The sequence below is a fragment of the Stegostoma tigrinum genome, chromosome 12, assembly GCF_030684315.1.
Source record: "Stegostoma tigrinum isolate sSteTig4 chromosome 12, sSteTig4.hap1, whole genome shotgun sequence".
In the NCBI taxonomy this organism is placed as follows: domain Eukaryota; kingdom Metazoa; phylum Chordata; class Chondrichthyes; order Orectolobiformes; family Stegostomatidae; genus Stegostoma; species Stegostoma tigrinum.
Genome location: NC_081365.1, coordinates 12,591,268 through 12,603,586, shown reverse-complemented (window position 1 = coordinate 12,603,586; position 12,319 = coordinate 12,591,268). Strand labels below are relative to the sequence as shown.

The following is a 12,319-nucleotide window of genomic DNA, read 5'->3' as shown; positions in this document are numbered from 1 at the left end:
ATTAAATGGTGGAGTCGGCTTGATGGGCCGAATGGCATTACTTCCATCCTATGCCTTATGGTCTTACAATATACAATGATTATTTTTCTGACTCAACCAACAAGCTTTCCCTGGCCTCTCCATTCTTCAAGTCCCTATCTCTTGTAATGAAGCATATCCCCTTGATTGAAACTGATTTTCAACAAGCTTACATTATATTTGAAAGTTTGCTTGATTCATTCTGCTACACTGGCTTTAATGATAGTCTTCCTGCCTGTGTTCGGTACAATCAAATGCTCTGAGAAACTTGAACTAATTATAGTCTTTTCCCAAACTGGGAGCTTATCACTTATTAGTGAAAGAACTTCAGGATTTCTATGAAAACTAATTGATATAGACACATGCTTTCATCATATGTGGCAAGTTTTCACATGAACAATGCATATTAGCGTGGACGATAATTCACAGTTTCGCTGATCTGTTGAAATTTTATGTGCCATTTCACCTGGTAATTCATGATTTCTTTCACACATTCCATTGCTAAAAGGGCTGTTGAGTGGACTATTCCCTATTCTGCTGCAGTATTCATAGCAGTTATGTCCATATTTATAATTGTTTCTCTAAATCCATCTATCATTGAGAAATCTTGTTGGTCATTTGTACTAACTTGATATTTTGGCACAGTTCTAAATGTTTTAAACTTAAATACCAGCACAGATTGGGGAATTTCCAAATGAAATTCCTGCAGTTCTGAATTCGATCTATTGAACTTGATTATGTCCTCTTGTGTGGAACTATCTTCACTCTTTCTCAAATGGGAGGTGATAGCTTGTGGCGTTATGTATCTGTAATTAACAGGGTAATGATGACTGTCAATTGTTGGGAAAAACCCATCTGGTTCACAAATGTCCCTCGGGAAGGAAGCTACCAACTTTACCTGGATTGGCCTACACGTGACTCCTGACCAATTGGAATGTGTGGTTGATAGTCAGTAAATGCCAGTCTGGCCAGTGATGCACACACCCTGTGAATGAATGAAAAACAAATGTCAAAACCTGACTATGCGTCATAAGTAAGATAACAAAGTGTGAAGCTGGATGAACACAGCAGGCCAAGCAGCATCTCAGGAGCACAAAAGCTGACGTTTCGAGCCTAGACCCTTTATCAGAGAGGGGGATGGGGAGAGGGTTCTGGAATAAATTTATTCCAGAACCCTCTCTGTCCTGGGGAACCAGGAGATTGTTTAAACATTTGCTAAATGCTGGCTGCTATTCCGATTGGTATCTGTCCAGTCTGCTTGCATAATTAAGAGGTGTGAGCCCTTTTATCTTTTAAGTTAGCAAATGTCAGCAAAATGATCTAAATATGTTAGAAATTATACATACACTTAATAAAATTATAAAGAAATATTAAACTGATTACTGCTGCTTGGTCGTGAGATTTTGTTTACAATTTGTCAGTGTGAGTTTCATTCATTCGTGCAATATTACAGAAGCACAGTTTTGATAAAAACTTTCTTAAAGAGGACAGAGGCCCTATTCAATATATATTTTGACAGTTACATGCTGGTGGAAGAGATAACAAAGTGTGAGGCTGGATGAACACAGCAGGCCAAGCAGCATCTTAGGAGCACAAAAGCTGACGTTTTGGGCCTAGAACCTTCATCAGAAAAGAAACTTGTTTGACTTCTGCAATCTATTCAAGCCCTACAGATGGTTGCTAAGGGGCTGAATAATATCATAATCTTTTCACAGTTTCGGGTGGGTAGTGGAGACATAATGACAGTGAGGGTATTGTTTCTGAATAGGTTAGTGGTCTTTGATATTAATTCAGAGGTAGCTTTTGATGTAAATAGGTCTGATAAGGGTTGAAGGTGTGAAGAAGTAATAATGGGTTGAGAATGAATGTATTAGTATAGTCTGTCTTGCAGCAATAAAATGTACAACAAAAATCATAGTTTTATGAATGAAAGAATGAAAATGCATTATCGTAAACAGCGAGTTAGTAAATGGTAAATGAATGAACGGGAATGCAGCATTAGTAAATATGGAATGAACTGGAATGTAGTATAAGTGAATATAGTGAGCTGGTAAATAAGTTAGTAAAGAGATCTATAACACATAATTCACATCTTCAAATAGTTAGCCTAGTGGTTCAGATTACTAGTATGGTAGCCGTCATCTTTACCCCTTTTTTCAGAGAAAATGGGTTTTATTGCTTTAGTTATTGGACCATCACACTCAGATGAAACACTAAGGATCTGTGCTGTTGATTGCCTAGCAACAGCCCTTAGATAGAAGTGCTATGTGCTTTTTTTGCAGTTCAGCCCCGAATATACTAGCTGGAGAGGTTTTTCTGAACAAAAACAGAAGTTGCTGGAAAAGCTCAGCGGCATCTGTGAAGAATAAAAACAGATTTAACGTTTTTAAAATTCATTCAACGGGTGTTCGCTTTGCTGGCTGTGTCAGCATTTATTGTCCATCCCTAATTGTTCTTGAGAAGGTTTCTTATTGTACTGCTGCATTTCACTTGGTGCACATACATCCAATTGCTGTTAGGTGGTGAGTTTGACGATTTTGATTCAGCAACAGTGAAAGGTTGGTGATTGATTTCCAAATCAAGATGGTTTAGAGGGAAACTTGCAGGTGAAAGCATTCCCATTTATCAAAAATAAAGGAAATCTCTGTGTCTCAATGAAATATTTGTGAATTCTGAAAGTTTCCAATATCAGAGGTCCAAACTGTTTCCCACCTGAATATGGGGCCTGGTCTAAAAATCATCTGTCTTTCTACAATTGACAGCTATCAAATGAACTGTCAGAAGTCAACCCACTCTGTAATATGTACTTCAATCCTTGAGCCAAAGCGGCTTTGTTCCATTTTTCATTTTTTCCCTCACCTACAATACCTGTGAAGTGCTGTGACATCTTGTACTGTCTGTATCGGAATGTGTTGTGCTTGGGATAAAGCCAGATACTGTTGATTCCTGCATGGTAACTTACTGGGAACCAGATTTGCCCCTCACTGTAAGAATGCATTTTCCTTTAATAATTCCTACACCAGGTCTATAATCTTGAATATCAGAATTAGAATTAGGTTTATTGTTATATGGACTCACATCAGGGCAGTGAAAGGTTTACAAAGTCACACTTACTGTGCAGATGCGTTATTACATACTTCTGGAGCACATTGGACTGGAACCAGGCCTCCTGGCTCAGAGTTAGGGACAATGTTTAGGTTATGTGGTTTCCTGTCTCAATTACCCTCCCAGACAGTGCACTCCAGCTGCCATCAGCATCTTAGCGATAAAGTATTTCCTCTTAGCCTCCACTCACTTTAAAAATTATCTTCCCTTTGAAATTCCACTCCAATCATCTGCAAGAACATTCTGAATATCAGTGAAGTACTGGGCAGTACAGTGGCACGTTGTTTAGCATCGCTGTCTCACAGCGCCAGCACTCAGGCTTGACTCCAGCCAGGGGTCACTGTCTTTTTGAGTGTGCACGTTCTCCGCCTGCAAGGGTTCGCTCCAATCTCCTCCCACAGTCCAAAGATGCACAAGTAGCTTGGCCATGCTAAAAATTGCGCTGTGTTGTGCAGGTCAACCATGGTTAAAACCCCACGTGGGGTTTGACAGATAGGTCTTGGTGGGATGCTCTTCGGTGAATGGGTATGGACTTAATGGGCTAAACAGCGTTTTTCTCCCACCCACCCTCCTGCAAAAATTCCATCACCTATTCCCAATTCCTCCGCCTCCGCCACATCTGCTCCCACGATAAGACATTCCACTCCCGCACATCCCAGATGTCCAAGTTCTTCAAGGACCGCAACATTCCCACCACAGTCATCAAGAACGCCCTTGACCGCGTCTCCCGCATTTCCCGCAACACATCCCTCACACCCCGCCCCCGCCACAACCGCCCAAAGAGGATCCCCCTTGTTCTCACACACCACCCCATCAACCTCCGGATACAACGCATCATCCTCCGACACTTCCGCCATCTACAATCCGACCCCACCACCCAAGACATTTTACCATCCCCACCCCTGTCTGCTTTCCGGAGAGACCACTCTCTCCGTGACTCCCTTGTTTGCTCCACACTGCCCTCCAACCCCACCACACCCGGCACCTTCCCCTGCAACCGCAGGAAATGCTACACTTGCCCCGACACCTCCTCCCTCGCCCCCATCCCAGGCCCCAAGATGACATTCCACATTAAGCAGAGGTTCACCTGCACATCTGCCAATGTGGTATACTGCATCCACTGTACCCGGTGTGGCTTCCTCTACATTGGGGGAACCAAGCGGAGGCTTGGAGACCGCTTTGCAGAACACCTCCGCTCAGTTTGCAACAAACAACTGCACCTCCCAGTCGCAAACCATTTCCACTCCCCCTCCCATTCTTTACATGACATGTCCATCATGGGCCTCCTGCGGTGCCACAATGATGTCACCCAAAGGTTGCAGGAACAGCAACTCATATTCCACCTGGGAACCCTGCAGCCTAATGGTATCAATGTGGACTTCACTAGTTTCAAAATCTCCCCTTCCCCAACTGCATCCCTAAACCAGCCCAGTTCCTCCCCTCCCCCCACTGCACCACACAACCAGCCCAGCTCTTCCCCTCCACCCACTGCATCCCAAAACCAGTCCAACCTGTCTCTGCCTCCCTAACCTGTTCTTCCTCTCACCCATCCCTTCCTCCCACCCCAAGCCGCACCCCCATCTACCTACTAACCTCATCCCACCTCCTTGACCTGTCCATCTTCCCTGGACTGACCTATCCCCTCCCTACCTCCCCACCTATACTCTCTCCACCTATCTTCTTTTCTCTCCGTCTTCGGTCCGCCTCCCCCTCTCTCCCTATTTATTCCAGAACCCTCACCCCTCTCTGATGAAGGGTCTAGGCCCGAAACGTCAGCTTTTGTGCTCCTGAGATGCTGCTTGGCCTGCTGTGTTCATCCAGCCTAACATTTTATTATCTTGGATTCTCCAGCATCTGCAGTTCCTATTATCTCTTTTTCTGCACAGTGGGTTTCTAGGATTCTACAGGAGTCACTGGACTCGCGATGTTAGCTCTGCTTTCTGTCCTCAGAGCTTTTCCAGCAGTTTCTGTTCCAACCCTCCCTTCCCATTCCAGTTGCATTGGACCGAACCATAACAGTCCTCAGGGATCAATTGGCACCGCCCAGTCAGCGCACAACATGCACAATGGGCGGAACCTACAACGTCATACGCAAGGTTGCGTGGGCGTGACGTGTGTGCCTGAGTGCCGGGAGAGGGAACTTGACCGGAGCAGTGCCGGGGGGGTTGTTACACCATGCGGCAATGGCCGCCGGTGGTTGGACTTGGTACTGAGCGTCCTGTGTACTTCGATACGGTTGATAATAGATCACCTTGTTGATTTTACTGGGTCGCGGATAATTGCCGTTGCCCTCGCAACTTTTATCGCTATGAATGCTCGCTGCGTCCGACGGGCTTTGGCTCCGTGTGTTCGTGAGTATCTGAGATTTGGTTCCGGATCATAGAACATAACAAGGCAGTACAGGCCCTTCGGCCTTCGATGTTGTGCCGACCTGCCATACCAATCTGAAGCCCATCTAATCTACACTATTCCATGTACTTCCAGATGCTTGTCCAATGACGACTTAAATCTACTTAAAGTTGGCGAATCTACAACCATTGCAGGCAAAGCGTTCCATACGCTTACTACTCTGAGTAAAGAAACTACCTCTGACATCTGTCCTATATCTTTCACCCCTCAATTTAAAACTATGCCCCCTCGTGCTCGCCGTCACCATCCCAGGAAAAAGGCTCTCCCTATCCACCCTATCTAACCCTCTGATTATCTTATATGTCTCAATTAAGTCACCTGTCAACCTTCTTCTCTAATGAAAACAGCCTCAAGTCCCTCAGCCTTTCCTTGTAAGACCTTCCCTCCATACCAGGCAACATCCTAGTAAATCTCCTCTGCACCCTTTCCAAAGCTTCCACATCCTTCTTATTAATGCGGTGACCAGAACTGAACGCAATACTCCAAGTGCGGCCGCACCAGAGTTTTGTACAGCTTCACCATAACCTCCTGGTTCCGGAACTTGATCCCTCTATTAATAAAAGCTAAAACGCTGTATTCCTTCTTAACAGCCCTGCCAACCTGGGTGGCAACTTTCAAGGATCTGTGTACATGGACACCGAGATCTCTCTGCTCATCTACACTACCAAGAATCTTACCATTAGCCCAGCACTTTGCATTCCGGTTACTCCTACCAAAGTGCATCACCTCACACTTGTCTGCATTAAACTCCATTTGCCACCTCTCAGCCCAGCTCTGCAGCTTATCTACGTTTCTCTGTAACCTACAACATCCTTCGTCACTATCCACAACCCCACCGACCTTCGTGTTGTCTGCAAATTTACTAACCCATCCTTCTATGCCGTCATCCAGGTCATTTATAAAAATGACAAACAGGAGTGGATCCAAAACCGACCCTTCCGGTACACCACTAGTAACTGGTCTCCAGGATGAACATTTCCCATCAACTACCACCCTCTGTCTTCTTTCAGCAAGCTAATTTCCGATCCAAACTGCTATATCTCCCACAATCCCATTCCTCTGCATTTTGTACAATAGCCTATTGTGGGGAACCTTATCGAAAGCCTTGCTGAAATCCATATACACCACATCAATTAGTTTACTCTCATTTACCTGTTTGGTCATGATCTACCCTTACTGAAGAGAATTTTTGTACTTTCTTTGTGTGGCAGGTGTAATTTCCAACTTGTAACTTGCGTTATGACGTTTAATATGCTGTACAATACAATCCGCCATGTGGCAGGCATTAAATTGCAATCTAAAATATAAAAGTCGGCAGTTGTTGATATAAAAATTGGCATTGTCCTACTAGACCATAGGGTTGCGTTCTCATTGGAGAGAGAGACGACTGGTGGTGAGTTGAACCTGAGGGTCGCTACACTTCAGGGAATGGATGAGATTGAGAAAATGAGCCCATCATGGTCACTTTAGCCAATGCAGGGATTGAACGTATCCTCTTGGCACCATTCTGCATTGTAAACTAGCTAATGGGCAGTAGCAGTTGTGGAGGTCATCTGGTGATGGTGTGGCAGTCAGTGAATCAGGATATGACTTACTTCATGCAGGATTCCTATCCTCTGACGTCTTATAAGACCACAAGACATAGGAGCAGAAATTAGGCTATTCGTCCCACCGAATCTGTTCCACCATTCAATCATGGTTGATAAATTCCTCAACCCCATCCTCCTGCTCTCTCCCTGTAACTCTTAATCCCCTTGATAATCAAGAACCTATCTATCTCAGTCTTAGATGTACTCAGTGACAGTGAATTCTGTGGCAGTGAATTCCATAGATTCACCTCTCTCTGGCTGAAGTAGTTTCTCCTTATTTCTGTTCTAAAATAGCCACAGCATTTATAGAGTTAGTCCAATTCTGGTTCTGGTCAATAGTAATTCTGCTTCACTGACTACTTTTTCTTTTCATTGTGTTAGTTTGTATGTGTGTGGAAATATGAAAAGGGTATAGAGTTTCAGGTACACGTAAAAAACATCGACCCAACTGTGTTAATTGGCCCCCTAATGAAAATATCTAAGATAAAACAGTCTAAAGTTAAAAATCAAATGCTGCAGATGTTGGAAATTTGAAATAAAACAGAAAGCGCCAGAAAGATTTGACGGGCCTGGCCGCATCTGTGGAGAGAAAAACAGTTAATGCTTCAAGTCTGGTACACCTTTGGAACTTCAGAAATTTATAGGAGAAAAGACTGATCTGTTGCTATGGCGGAAATTGTAGGGAAGTCTCAAGTTTCCCAAGTTACTGGGTATTTCCACAAGTGCAAAGTTTAAAAACATTCCTTTTGTTTTCAGGGAATGGCTCACTCAATTGTTCAATTGATCTGTATTCCAAGACTGACTGATCTTCGCACTGAGTTTTAGTATCGTAATGAACGCACTCAAAACTGTTGACTGATTGTGATTCTGTATTTGGGAAGTATAGTTGACTTTATGCTCTGCCTTTTACAAGCGTGGGCTGCTTTAGCACATCATGAACCTTAACAGTTGTGAACAATTAAGATGTGCTATAAATTCTGTTAGCCACTCATTGCGACTTATAGCCTGCCTACCTGGCATCACATATCACCAGTCTGAAGTTTGTATACAATGTTCCTCCATTGTTTCCTGCCAGAAAGATGCTGCTGTCCATCCAAAAAGACTTTCGATTTATCAACAATTGAGCAGTGTTGTCTCTGAATCAGTTTCTATTTCAGTTTCTCGAGTCTCTGAATATAATAATTTGCTGAATTGAAATAGCTTCCTAATAAATTTTCTGTGTGCTTGTCCATGGCCTGACCAGTGTCCTAAGGTGCCATGCCCAGAACCACACCCAATACTCTAGTGAATACAACAGCTTTGTAAATATTTGCCACAACTACTTTGTATTTATATTCATTGATTCTGTTTACCAATTATTCCATGTATTTTCTTAATTGCTTATCAAACTCTTCTTTTGCCACTAATGTTTCATTTAAACTGCAAAATCAGGTCCTTCTGCCTTTCATCTCCCTCAAAATTGTGTTCAGTTGATAACTACCTTGTAACCTCATCCATGCTTTCAGATTCCCGAGTTCCTTTAATTCTCATTTTTTGTGCATTCCCAATTTTAGTGGCTCCACCATTGACAGCTTCCTAGCCCTAAAGTTCTGTATTTTCCTCACTCAATCTCACTACATCTCCTTTTAAGTTGCTACTTAATCTATCTCCTTGATAAAAATTTTTATTTGTTGCCTGTCCAAATGTCGTCTTGCTTCACTTGGAATTTGATCATTATTTCATAGCAAAATTAGGATGGTTTGCTTCGTAATGCACCTTATTCTCATGTTGCTTTGTCATATTTTACCCTGAAAGTGCATCACTTCAAATTTATCTCTTTCAGATCGATCTGCCATGTTTGCCCATTTTACCAATATGTCTAATACTAATCCCCTCCCGCATACAACATTCTCAAATTATGTATTATTTGCATTGCCTTTGCATTGTAGTCCCTGTACCCGTGTCCATATCCCTTCTATATCACAAGAAGAACAATGAGCAGAATGCAGGACACTGGGGCATCCTGGAGCACTCTGTGCTTTTTGTTTCTGTTGGATACAGCCTATCCTTGTCAAATGTTTGTCTTGTATCTCTCTGTCAGTTAGATATTCAATCCCTTTAATGCCATGTGCTTCAGTTTTCCAAATGTGCCTGTTAATACATAATAGTGAGACCCTGGTATAGTGGTAATCTTGCTGAACTGTTATACTAGAGACCAAGACTGATGCGTGTACTGCAGAGATTCAAGAAGGTACTTCCCCACCATATATTCAGGGGCAATTAGAAATGAGCCATAAATGCTCATTTCAAATGCTAACCTAACCAGTGATGTGTATGTCTATGAATAAATACAGAAAACATGATGGAATGCTTTTTGATGTCTGGATGTAAAACAACTGGCTTTATCAACCTCCTGAATTCACTGAACAATCAGGTCTTTCACAAATCTGGCTGCCTGTTATTAACTGATACTTTTCCAAGTGAGAATGAATTTTGTACTTGATAATGTCTACAGTAGTTTACCTGTGGCTCATGTTAAACTGACTGGCTGAAGTATCCTGATTAGTACTCCTATCCTTTTATTTGAAAAGAATGTAAGCTTTGAAATCCTCCAATTCTCTGACACCATTCTCATAATAATAGTATACTGAAATTTTGTGGTAAGAGGATCTGTGACCTACACCCCATTTTCCCGCAGCAACTTTGGATGTACAGAGGTTACCTGACTATTGAACATTCGACTTATGTACACATAAGTTTTAAAATTTTAGTTTTGAAGTTTAAAGACCTGATGAACATTTCCTGTACTTACCAATGGCTGCTTTCCGTTGTACCACATTGTGCTTTGTCTTGAGAGTGGACTCTAGAATAGAACCTATTCACAACCCAGGGCCTGCTTTGATTCCATTTGGACAAGGTAACTTATTACATTTAAATCATGCAAGCAAAATTAAATTTAAAAACAAGGAATATGGTTTTATCTAACATCTCTGCTTCCCTTCTGTGACATTAACTCAGCCCTTATGAGGACAATTACATCTCAAGTTCTTTAGCAGTTATTGTAAATTTGTGTCTTCTGGTGCTGATCCATTTCCCAAAGGAAATATACAAATAAGGAGAAATTATCTATTAGGTCTTCTCTCAATGTCCTCTGCTCCAAAGAGGACTATCCTAACTTATTTAAGAAAGGATTAAAGTAAGTGTGTTGGAAGCAATTTAGAAAAGGTTCACTGGACTGATAGCTGGGCTGGAGCGATATCTTAGGAGGAAAAGTCAGGCTGGCCTTGTATCCATTGAGGATTAGAAGAATAAGAATGGATCTTATTGAGACGTGCAGGATCCTCCAACGACTTGAGAGGATGTGTGCTGAAAAGATGTTTCTTTTTCGGGGGAAAATGTAAAACTTGGGTATTTAAAAATAAAGTGGCGATGACAAGAACTTTTCTATTTCTCTTGATAAGTTTTGAGTCTATGAAACTTTGTTCTCTGTGGAGGTGGAGTCATTGTCCATGTTTGAGAAACAGATAGATAGGCCCTTAACAAGCAAGGGAGTCGGAGGTTTTTGGGAGTAGGTGGGAGCTGAGGTTGTAATCAATTGGCTGTGATATCCTAGAATGATAGAGCTAATTGCAAGGTTTATTCACCTCTTGTTTCCTTTGTCATTAAGTCTTGGTAATGTTGCTCTTGTAGGGCATTATAATTGCAATTATAGTGTAATAGATTTACATTAGAAACTTCCAAATTACTTACTTTGAATATGTTCATATAGTGGAAGGGTTAGAGTGAGAGTTAATTGAACCCGTGTAGATTGGTGTAAGTTTAAACAAAGCATTCAAGTGAAGCCCTCTTTTTAGCCACATTGATCAACAAAGGAATTCAAATCCCTGAATTCTAATGAAGCAAAGACAAGCGTCAAATGGGAACAAAATGGAGAATAACATTAAAATGACTGATTTAAAGGCAGTCTATGGGATTGCACATAAAATCGACCAAAGTTTGAATATATGAATGCATAGATTAAGTCACATTATTACTAGACAGAAAGAGTAAGAATAGGGATCATTCTCCAGATAGCAGGCAGTAGTGGGGTAATCCAAGGCTTAGTTTCAGGCCAACAACTATTTGCAAGCTATATAAAAGATTTGAATGTCGGGACCACTGTAATATTTCCAGATTTGCAGATGACACCAAACTGGACTGAAATGCCATTGTAGGAGGGATGCAAAGAGACTGAAAGAAGATTTTAACGCACTGAGTGAATGGGCTAGACGTGTCTGATGGAATATAAAGTAAATATGTGTGAAGTTATTGACCTCGGTAGATAAAAACAGCAGAGTAGAATTTTTTTTAAATGATGAGAGATTGGAAAGTGCAGGTATCTAGAAGGATTTCATACTTTCCATGGGTCACTGAAAGATTAGCATGCAGGTACAGCAAACAGTTAGAAAGGCACATGTTTTACTGGTATTCATTTCAAGGGAATTTGAACACAGGAGTAAACAAGATCTTGTTGCTGAGAGATAGTAGGAACTGCAGATGCTGGAGAATCTGAGATAGCAAGGTGCAGAGCTGGATGAACACAGCAGGCCAAGGAGCATCAGAGGAGCAGGAAAGCTGACGTTTCGGGCCTAGACACTTCTTCAGAAATGGGGGAGGTGAAAGGGGCTCTGAAATAAATAGGGAGAGAGGGGGAGGTGGAAAGAGGAGAAGGTAAGTGGAGAGGAGACAGACAGGTCAGAGAGGTGGGGATGGAGCCAGTAAAGGTCAGTGTAGGTGGGGAGGTAGGCAGGAGATTGGTCAGCCCAGGGAGGACGGACAGGTCAAGGGGGTGGGATGAGGTTAGGAGGTAGGAGATGGGGGTGGGGCTTGAGGTGGGAGGAGAGGATAGGTGGGAGGAAGGACAAGTTAGGGAGGCGGGGACAAGCTGGGCTGGTTTTGGGATCCGGTAGGGGGAGGGGGATTTTGAAGCTTGTGAAGTCCTCCACCTGAAGCCCCACCCCCATCTACCTACTAACCTCGTCCCACCCCCTTGACCTGTCCGTCCTCCCTGGAATGACCAATCTCCTCCCTACCTCCCCACCTACACTCACCTTTACTGACTCCATCCCCACCTATCTTCTCCTCTATCCATCTTCTATCTGCCTCCCCCTCTCTCCTTACTTATTTCAGAATCCCTCTTGCCCTCCCCCCATTTCTGAAGAAGGGTCTAGGCCCGAAAC

General features: G+C 42.7%; 1 protein-coding gene across 1 annotated transcript in view; it reads left to right on the top strand.

Moving 5' to 3' along the window:
• Nucleotides 1–5,229: 5,229 nt before the first annotated feature.
• mrpl39 (mitochondrial ribosomal protein L39) overlaps nt 5,230–12,319 on the top strand; it is a 28,776-nt gene continuing 21,686 nt past the window's right edge. Inside the window, exon 1 of the mRNA XM_048541242.2 lies at nt 5,230–5,474. Coding sequence (XP_048397199.1) covers nt 5,432–5,474 — 43 coding nt within the window. The 5' untranslated portion in view covers nt 5,230–5,431. The remainder of the gene's footprint in view (nt 5,475–12,319) is intronic.